At 46.2% G+C, this 10,502-nt stretch overlaps 1 protein-coding gene and 3 non-coding genes across 4 annotated transcripts in view; 2 read left to right on the forward strand and 2 right to left on the reverse strand.

Moving 5' to 3' along the window:
* Nucleotides 1-2,167: 2,167 nt before the first annotated feature.
* TRNAV-AAC (transfer RNA valine (anticodon AAC)) lies at nucleotides 2,168-2,240 on the reverse strand. The gene has a single exon. It is a non-coding gene; the product is annotated as a tRNA-Val (tRNA).
* A 1,904-nt stretch (nucleotides 2,241-4,144) lies between these two features.
* On the forward strand, nucleotides 4,145-4,227 carry TRNAL-UAA (transfer RNA leucine (anticodon UAA)). Its single transcript has one exon. It is a non-coding gene; the product is annotated as a tRNA-Leu (tRNA).
* A 1,352-nt stretch (nucleotides 4,228-5,579) lies between these two features.
* The window catches only part of LOC109375741 (histone H2A type 1-H-like), a 27,174-nt gene continuing 22,251 nt past the window's right edge, over nucleotides 5,580-10,502 (reverse strand). The window contains exon 3 of the mRNA XM_019631266.1: nucleotides 5,580-6,593. Within this exon, the coding sequence (XP_019486811.1) occupies nucleotides 6,575-6,593 (19 nt within the window). The 3' untranslated portion in view covers nucleotides 5,580-6,574. The remainder of the gene's footprint in view (nucleotides 6,594-10,502) is intronic.
* TRNAI-AAU (transfer RNA isoleucine (anticodon AAU)) lies at nucleotides 7,263-7,336 on the forward strand. Its single transcript has one exon. It is a non-coding gene; the product is annotated as a tRNA-Ile (tRNA).

The following is a 10,502-nucleotide window of genomic DNA, read 5'->3' on the forward strand; positions in this document are numbered from 1 at the left end:
CGGTCCAATTTCTTCTCTCTGCTCCTGATTTCCTCCCCTCTCATCCCCTGACCTCCCTTTCTCTGTGCCTCAGTCTCCCTCCCCCCTCCCGTCCTTTGGTCGGCCCCTCTCTACCTCCGGACGCCCTCTAGCCGGCTGACTCCCAGTCTACCTGCCCCTCTGCACATCTCCTGGCCCTCAGTTACCCACACTTAGTCTCTCCTTCCCTTTGTTCCTTAGTCCTCCATCCGTCTCCTCTCCATGTCAGTTTCTTTCTCTGTCCCCTGCCCCCCACCCCGTGTTATTTTCCAGTCCCTCCTCTGTATGCTCCTCCTCAATCCCCCAACTCGTCTGATCCACAATCTCACCACTTTTTTCTGCACTTTCTCCCTGTTTGCCGTGGAAGAGGCGAAGCTCACTTTTTCTTTTCCTTTACGTGGGAGCGCAGAAAGGGAAGTGGAAACGTGAAGAGAAACTCGGAGAAACAGTGTTACTCGGTGGTGGTTAAAATGAGCTAGGCGACGGTATCGCCTTTGGAAACAGGTGGGGGGAGATTTCCTTTTGATTTAAAAAAACATAAGAACGTTGGCGAACTTTTTATTTATTTATTTATTTTTCAATAAAAAGAGGCTCTACAAGGTGGCCAGTTAGCTCAGTTGGCTAGAGCATGGTGATTATAACTCTAAGGTCGCGGGTTTGATCCCCGTACGGGCCACAAGAAACTCACTTTTCCCGATTAAATATTGATTTCATTTCTTAATCCTCAGCAGTGACACCTACCTTCTTTGTCCTCCTCTTCGAAGGTGGGAAAAAATATATAAAATGACTCGTGGAAAAAGTGGCATAAAACCTTCAAAGAAAGATTTTAGTAAAGAAAATGAGGGTGGAAAGTAGCGGTGGCACCAGACGTGAGGTGTGTCTGGTGACCGCTGATCACCTGAGCGCCACGATTTCCTTGTCCCGAGTCTGTGTGTGGCCGTTTGTGCTTCATCTACCTGGCTGTCTCCTCATCCTCCGCATTGCCTTTTCAGCACTATTGAAATCGATATTGCTTATTGTTAAAATCATCACAATCGGACTCAATGAACATTTTTTCTGTCCCCCCCCCACCTCCCCTCTCCTTTAATTATCGGTAGGCTTCCACCAGAATTTCTGTCCACGGGGATACATTTAGTTTCTTCTGGATTTTCAGGACCAAGGACAGTTCTCAGCACAAAGTCCGCGTTGGGTAAATATTTGTGGAGCGAATCTAAGTGTTTTCAGAATTTGAGATTTTGTTTGCGAATCTGATTAATACACCAATATAAAGAACTAAAGCCTACCAAAGTGACCATTATGACAAAACAATATGCTTGTAAAGGCCACATTTATACACAAGAATTTCAGAAGTGGAAGATTAGAGACAAATACAACCCCAGCCAAAAGAATGACATTTCATAGTTTCAGATTTGGCAAAGGGGCATTTTCAAAGGGCAATTAAACCAAAGCCAGAGCTCATTTAAGGAGACAGCGATGCTGGTATGCATCCCAGAGAGCCCATGGCTGATGTCTGGGGGGCTCAGGGAGTCAAGGACTTTCAGAGGCTGTCTGAGCGGGCTGCCGGGACCGTGGTCGCGCGCTTACTTGTGAGAGATGTTGTGTGTTTGGCACTCAAAGCGCGTTCACTGAAGTGAGTCCACCTCTGATTGGCTGACTTTTAGGACGCAGAAGCTGACAGTGATTGGTTGTCTTGCAAAAGTATGTTCACAAAAGATTATCAATGATAGATTAAATTGATTGAAAATTTTTTCTTTATTTCTTCCTTTTTTAGATTGACTCAGGGCTCCACGTGCTGTGTCCCCTCTATTTTGCCACCTCAGCCTACTGGACTCACCCTGTGCAGCTTCAGTGGCTTCTCCGTCCTCTGAGCATCAGCCACATCCTGTCCCAGGGCTGGCTATTCACTCTCTGTCCTGCTCAGGGTGGGTGGAGACACCTCCTAAGGGCAGCCACCACAGCACCTTCTCTACCCAATGGACGGAGTACAAGATTACCAGAGACTAGGTCTTGTTATATAATTCTTGTAATTTCAACTCTGGGGTTGCAAAGGAAGCGCGAAGATTTGAAACTTGGTGGAAATATAAGCAGGTTCAGATAGAAAATTTCTGGAACAAAACTCAGAATTTGCTTACGGGGAACAGTAAACAGCTGTTTCCGCCCGGTTTCGAACCGGGGACCTTTCGCGTGTTAGGCGAATGTGATAACCACTACACTACGGAAACACGCAGATCCGCGGTTGTTTTCGAGCATTCTAGATTACTTTAAATTAACCTTGCCTCTCTTTTTCTTCAGGCTACTTTTTCTGTTGAGGTGCTGTTTTCCCTCCACACTTTCCGATCCTTGCAGTTGATGACACCTGAGCTGATGACACTGCACGTGCTGCGCCCAGAGTCCCAGCGACAGTACAAGCACCGGGCAGGGGAGCTCAGGCTCCTGGGACATTCCATTTCAAGAAATGTCTAGGTGTATCTTGCGCTCGTTTCCCTGATCTCTCCATGACTGAAACTACCCTTTCGGAGCTGGACCGACTGGCGGAGCTCCGCGGACAAAGGCTGAGCGGCTGGGGCGGGGGCAAACGGGGCCGCGTGGGCCGGCGACGGCCCGAGGTGTGTGAAAGGGAGGCTGGCGATCGGTTTACACGACGTCCAAGTTCTGTGCCACTCATGTCACTGCTCTGGGACGTGAACACTCGTATCTGATGCCCGGTAAGTGTCAGACCAGGAAGGTGACCTTTGTGGTTCACCTCGCTGAACCACATTATCCACCCCATTTCCACGGTTTATTCCGGGGACTGGAAGCCATCTGCCTCCCACTAGGTTTTAAGACTGAACCTCAGATGGCGCCCAGCAGAGAAAAGGTGCTTGTCCCCAAAGTCGCGGTGAGAAACAGTGACAGGAGAGGCTGGTGGCCTTTGGAGGTCACAGACTGGCTCCCTCTGAGGCAGCCGAACATGACCTGATCATATAGTGGGGACAGCGGAGGATACGGCAGGTTTCTCCTCCGCAGTCTCCAGCCTCCTTTTTTGTCTTGAGATGGGATCGGCGAGATAAAACGGCTATTACATTAACGCATACATGCGTTAACTTTTCTCAGCAATCTGGTGTCACGTTTATTCTAAAGAAATTATTGGAACCCAGTCCCCTTCAGGTCGCTGGAGGTACCCGAAGCCCTAAAGGAACTGACAGGCTCGAAGGAGGGAAGGGTCCCTAAGCTGACGCAATGCTGTTTGCACGTAGTGATTTAGTTACAATGAAACTGCTGCATGAGTGACAGCTGTGAAAGTTACAGGGTTTCTCACCCCTCCAGTCTTAAAGTCAGGAAATACTTGCTAGGGCTACTGATGTGACTTAGTTGAAAACAAACAAACAAACAAACAAACAAACAAACAAACAAACGTGAGGTTCTTGAAGGGCGGTGGAATGGAGAGGCGAGTCCTGCACTGGGGTGAACAAGGACTGGCGGGAGAATGGCGTATGAAGAGCCCGGACGGCAGCGGTGACCAGAGCGCGCCTTTATTCCTGCCTTTTCCTCGTGGAAATTCATTCCGCTGAACTCACACGTGCTGGAGCGGGGAGCTAAAGGAAGACCCTGCACAGGATGGAATTTAGACTTAATCTGAATGTGATCCGTGGGGAAGAATTGACTGTTTCAAGATGAACTTGACTTTTCCCATTTCGATCCAAAGACCTCTTGGCTTTTGTGTAAATGAACGAAGAGGGCCAGTATTTTAAGATGAATTTTTAAAGAGCTGTAAACTGACTACCCACATGTACTTTTAGCTATTGGTGAATGGTCCTCAGTTTTCTTTGCTGAGCACTTCTCTAAAAGACAACACTCCCCCTGACAACCTCCCGCCCCTGGGATGAGCATGACTTGGCATTGCTTCCAGAACAACCTACCAGAGCCTCAGACTTTGTGGACAATGGGCATCACTGAAGAGCCATCTTTCCAGGGCAGGTTGGGCTCACTTTGTTTTGCCTACCCAGGGAATGCAGAGTACCGAAGAATCTTCTCTGTTGCCTAAGGGGCAAATGGCTTCACAAGCTTATTGTCCATAATGTTCCAGAACTAGCAATTCTAATTAATTCTAACCCTGTAAGACCTAATTATAGGCCCTTTGTGCGCCACCGGGATGGCCGAGTGGTTAAGGCGTTGGACTTAAGATCCAATGGACGTAGGTCCGCGTGGGTTCGAACCCCACTCCCGGTAGGTTGGCTTTATCAGTTGTTGGGTTTTAGTTTCCTTTTTCAATCTGACAACTGTCTATAATTGATGGATTTAGATAATTTACATAAAATATAATTATTGACATAATTGTATTAAAATCTTCCATTCTGTTAGCTGTTTTCTATGTGTTCCTTTTGTTTCGTTCCATTCTTTTATCTTTCTGTCTTTGAAATTTGAGTATTTTTCATGATTTAATTTTATCTCCACTATTGTCTTATATTTATGTCTTTAAAAAAAACAAGTGCTTTCTCTAGAATTTTCTATATACAGCTACAATTAATCAGTCTGCCTTCAAATAATATTGTGCTGCTTCCTGTGTAATGTGAGAAGCTTGCAACAGTATAGTCCCTCCCGTATTTTGTGTTGTTGTCCTACATTCTGCTTTCACGTACTTTATGATTGTACAGCTTGTCACTACTGCTTTTGCTTTATGCAATCAATTATTTTTAGAATAACTAAAATTGGGAAAATTCTTTATTTGTATCTACATTGTAACCATTTCTGTAGATATTAATTCTTTCGTGTATCTCTGGCCTCATATTCCTTCATCCTGAAGAACTCATAACATTTTCTATTATGTAGGTCTGCTAGTAATAAACTCTTCAGTTTTTGTTTGTTTGAAAATATCTTTATTTTGTCTTCATTTTTGGAAAGTATTTTTTGCTTGGTAAGGAATTCTGGATTAATAGGTTTGTTTTTGTTTTAACTGGTCTCTCAGCACTTTAAAATGTCATTCCATTGTCTTCTGGTATACCTAACTACTTGGAAGCACCTGTTTTTCCTTAGATTTCAAACTATTTAGTTGCTCTGAGACCTCTGCTCTCTTGTGGGTTCACAGAAGGTTATGTTTTGGGTGGAAGCCAGCATCTAGAATTTTAATCTGAGCGTAAACGACTCATCCTGTTCATTCCCTGCTACACTGTTTTACTAATGCTCTGGGTGTCAGCATGATGAGAAATTATAGTAAGTCAAAGACAGACCTACTTACAATGACAACATAGTAAAGACATTCACTTGACGTCTCCCTACCCAATAACCCACTAACAAAGAAAGAAAGGGGTGTTGTTATGGCATAAACACAAAAGAACAAGAATAGGAAAGTAGAGTGTAGCAGCAAAAATTTGAAAACAAAATGGCCAACAGACTAGTGTGATACACAAGGAAAGGTTTGTTTTAAGCCAGGGTTGGGGAAACCTGAATAAACATATAGCTTATCTTATGGAAACCAACCACCAAAAATTAAAAAATTGGCTGCAGGCATTTACACATTTAGAAGACAACAGAATTTATTTGAAAGTCAACTTTAAGGAATTTAGAGCCATAGAATCGTTCCTTCAGTTTCAAGATATGGGAAGATTCTCCTCCAAGTTGTGGCAGAAAATGTGGTTCACAGGGAGCTGCTCTAGGAACCTGGTCTTTATGTAGCCATCTGCATTCAACAAAATTCACACAGTTATGAAGGAGAAAAGCAAAAACCTTGAGAGTACAAAAGGTGGGCTTGCTTGATTAAAGCCTGGTGGAAAGGGGAATAACGCTGACGGTGAGTTTTATCTCTGTGGACACCCTGTCTTGCCTTCTACCTTGGAAGCTCCCTGCAGGTGTTAGCTGTGAAAATCGGGTAACAAACCCTACAAGGCACCTCTCCAATGCCGCCTTCTGAGTGACGGGACAGCACGTGTACGGCCTCCCTAAACATCTGTGGGCTGCACCCCAGAACCAATGGAATCTCTGGGGGTGAGACCCAGAAAACAGGGTTCGGTACTCCTTCCCAGTGATTCTCCTGCGCGATACAACCTGAGAAGCATTTACTTTAGGAAGCTCCAAATCCTTTGGACCATTCTTCACTCCCTCCCCTCCTTTTGATTCAGCCCAACCGACCGCGGGGTCAAACGAGATCTGGACACGCGGCAGGTTCACTGTTTAAATTCCCAACATCCCTCCCAGCGCATTGTCCAGCGTCAGTCAACTTCTGTTTACCCACAAATGAAGGTCTCTTTTGCTTGTTTGCTCCACTCGGCCTGGCTTGTGGTCACCGGGACAGCTGGAGAGGAGGCTGCCCAGAGTGTCGCCCTGCCTGCCTCAGTACCGCGACCTCTTCCTGCAGGTTTAATTTCTGTTCGGGTCCCTCTCGACTCTGAAGGGCCTTAGCGTCCGTCTTTGGAGGGGTCGCCTGCTCTTGGGGAGATAGGAGCTGTGCCGGGAGGTCGGGGCTGAACCACCCAACCGAGCGCCTAAGGGGGACGCTGTGATTCCGTCTGTCCAGTCGCATCTGTCTTGATTCACTATTTCTCCAGTTTGATGTATTTTCTTTTTCCTCCAGGGCCGACGCTCAGGGACAGCAGAGAAACCTGCCCAATGGAGTAAAATTAGTGACTAAAAAAATACTGTTCAAATTTCCTTTGACTGCTTCTTTGATTTTTAAAAATTAAGATATAATTCATATACCATAGAAGTGAAGTCACCGTTTAAAAGTGTACAGTTCTGTGGTTTTTAGTATATATTCACAGAGCTGTGCAACCATCACCATTATCTAATTTCAAGACATTTTTCCTCTGGGGTTCAACAAAAGTCTCTGCCGGTTCCCCAGAATTCATAGTCTAGGGAGTCTAGTGGTCGCCACATTGGAACAATTTCCCAGACAACCGCCCTGACTCCGAGCAACCCTGCTCGGGGCTCGGGGTGTTCCGGGGCCGCTGACCCTCCCGCACTCGGGCGCCACCACGTGTCGGACGCCGGCACTGCAGCTCTGGACCCGTGACACCGCGGCCCCGGCGTCCTAACGCGCAGCTGCGGGCTCAGGTAGCGGGACCTCGACCGCCCGCGCCGGGACGTGTACCCGCGTCTTCTCGGTCAGTTTGGGAGAGACCACGCTTTCCCAGAAGAAGCACATTCATCCGTGCTGGCAGCTGAGGTTTTTCTTTATAGAAAAGAGAACATTTCTTACTTAACCTTGTGAAAACGAAAGCGCGCTGACGTTGTTGGGACATAGTTGTATGAATAGGCCGCCTACTCCAGCTGGCCGGTTAGCTCAGTTGGTTAGAGCGTGGTGCTAATAACGCCAAGGTCGCGGGTTCGATCCCCGTACGGGCCACTGTGAGCTGTACCCTTTTACCACGACTGCCATTGTCACCCGTGGGAGCTGCTTACATCTGAAGGGCAGCGTCCTCAGGTCACCGCATCCGGGAGAACTGATTTGTCGGTGTTTTGTTTTGTTTTCCCCGAAAAGAGAGCGTGGGAGAGTTAGGGTGGGGAGCTCTTTCGGAGCAGGGCAGGCGCGCTCGGGAGCCGGGACAGCGGACGAGAGGGCTCCTCGGGTCACTGGGAAAGCTGGAGGCAGCTGTGGTGGCCGACTTGAGATTCGGGGAGGAAGTGCCGCTCGGCTGCCGCGGGCACTGTCCTTACGGCGTGACGGTCGCAGGCTTGGTCCCCGCGGCCTCGCGAGGCGGGGTTCAGTGTGTCTTTTCCTGGCCCCTGTCGCGGAGCTCAGACCCGCAGTGACATGTGCCCGTTCCGCTGGCGAGTGGAGATTTGAGTGACCAAAGCGGGTGCGCGGTGGGGACAGGGGGGCCGGAGCCTCTGGACGGTCCCCGTCCTGCCCGTGGCTCACGTGGGGCCACCGCGGCGCGCACAGCCTCCCGCACCGGCCGCTGTCCTCGCCCGCCACTGTCCCTCCGGCAACGGCTCTTGTCTAAAAGCCTGGGGTCACTATGGAAACTACATGAACGATGCTGGTCACACAATGACGTAAGCAAGGTCCCTGCCTGCGACACAGTGGGCGCTCAGTGACGCCAGCAAGGCAGGGCTCCCTCTGCTGGGTCAGCGCGCGTCCTTCACGTGAGGAGCCGCCACTGGCTCCGGGGCAGCGCCCGCAACGTTTTAGAAAAGAGTAAAGGGCACCTGCCACGCCGTTGTCTGTGACGTCGTGCGCTCACCGGGCTGAAGAGCCGGAAGGACGCGACAGGCCTGCCATCAGGGGCCTGGCCCGGGAGCAGGTGCTTCCTGGGAAGCGTCAAAGGAAAATGAAATAACTATATGTAGACGACAAATGATTTGACAAGGTTGTAATTAATTGCTCATCATTTTCAAAAGTGAAAAGAGTGATGAGAGTCAGGTACCTATAACAAGAATAATGCCACTAATAAGGAATTTTGGTTGTCTCTAGCTACTAACCTTTGTCTTTCCTGGTAGAAACAAGGGGCCTCTTTGTAAATTTATGTCCTGCTTTTAAGCAAATCGGGGGAGGGCAGAGAGCTTTTTTTGTATCTGCTTCTTCTCATTTACCTTCAGCTCACAATAGTCCTTATGCTAAAGTGGCACGTTGTGGGGTGGCATAATCTGCGACCCTTCATGACCATCTTTTTGCTTACATTTCGTTGGAAGTAGATGGGAGAGGAGTGCTATGAAAAAAAATCAGGAACATGGAGTCAAGTTTACTGTGAAGTATAAACGGGACTTCAGGCATAATGCAGGGCTACGTTCTCTAAAGTGAAAATACAATGATTCTCATGGAACTCCAATCATAACCCGAGATCGCTCGCTTTAGCTAAAATGGAAAAGCCCAATATGTAGGCCAGTAAACAGTTTACATTTTAGCTTACAAACCACAATGTCACTTACAATTCAAGAAAGTGATCATCTATTTGTGATTTATTTCCTCAAGATGTCATTGCGCTCCAATTCCTCCCCTTTCACTCAGTAGACTGCAGAGATGCACAAATACGACACTTCCTAGGGTTGCACAAAACCAAAATGGTGGAAGTCCAAATTTCTCCAGCGCCCCCTTACTTGTTCTCAAAGATAAAAATGTCTAACTCCAAACTAGATGTCATAGCTTATTAATTCTTTGCCTGATACTGACAACCAAACTCCATCATTTAGCTGTGGTAAAAATGAACAACAGACCCCACATGGAGTCACCAGTGCTGAGCCCCACCAACTCCCAACCTATCTGCAGCTTCAGCCTCTCCCAGGACTGGAATTTCCTGGTTAGCATTAGTGAGGTCATCTGCTTAAGAGCCCCTGCCTTTCCCCAGGGGAAGGTGACCTTGCCTGAAATAGCCTGATTTTTAAATTTCCTTCTCCCACCCTCATTCTGCCTATAAAATCTTCCATTTTGCACAGTTTGGAGCATCTTTCTATTTACTAGATGGTATGCTGTCGGACTCATAAATTGTACAACAAAGCCAATTAGATCTTTAAATTTACTCAGTTGAATTTTCATTTTTTAAGAGATAAATATGTTGGTTGTCACAGGTTAAGAGATCCGAGACAGAAGTTCCAAGACAGAATTTAAAATGTTACTGCAAGATGATTTTTGCTCAGTTCATATCCTAGCCTTACTGATCATCAGTAAACCCATCAGTTTCTTTTTAAATTAAATTTATTGAGGTGACATTGGTTAATACATTATATAAGTTTCAAGTGTACAATTCTATAATGCTTCATTTATTTATTGCATTGTGTACTCACCACCCAAAGTCTAGTCTCCTTCTGCCACTATATATTTGGCCCCTTTTTACCCTCTGATAAACACTAAACTGTTGTTTGTGTGTATGAGTGCTTTTTTGTGTTTCGTTTTGTTTGTTGCTTTATGTTTTATATCCTACATGTGAGTGAGGTCATATGGTTCTTGTCCTTTTCTGTCTGACTTATTTTGCTCAGCATGATACTCTCAAGATCCATCCATGGTGTTGCAAATGGCAGTATTTTATTTATTTATTTATTTATTTATTTATTTATTTATTTATTTATTTATTTATTTATGACTGAGTAACATTCCATTGTATATATGTACTACATCTTCTATATCCAATCATCCATGAAAGGACACTTTGGTTGTTTCCATGTCTTGGCTATTGTGAATAAAACTGCAATGAACATACGGGTGCATATGTCTTTATGAATAAACATTTTCAAAATTTTCAGGTAGATACCCAGAAGAGGGATTGCTGGATCATATTCTATTCTGAATTTATTGAGGACCCTCCATACTATTTTCTATAGTGGCTGCACTAATTTACATTCCCACCAACAGTGTATGAGGGCTCCTTTTTCTCCACAGCCTCTCCAACATTTGTTATTTCTTGTCTTGTGGATGATAGCCATTCTAAAGGGTGTGAGGTGATATCTCATTGTGGTTTTGATTTGCACTTCCCTAATGATTAGTGAGTGGTGTTGAGCATTTTTTCATATATCTGTTGGCCGTTTGTATGTCTTCTTGAGAGAAGGTCTGTTCAGGTCCTGGGCCCATTTTTTAA

The sequence above is a fragment of the Hipposideros armiger genome, unplaced genomic scaffold (assembly GCF_001890085.2).
Source record: "Hipposideros armiger isolate ML-2016 unplaced genomic scaffold, ASM189008v1 scaffold_988, whole genome shotgun sequence".
NCBI lineage: Eukaryota > Metazoa > Chordata > Mammalia > Chiroptera > Hipposideridae > Hipposideros > Hipposideros armiger.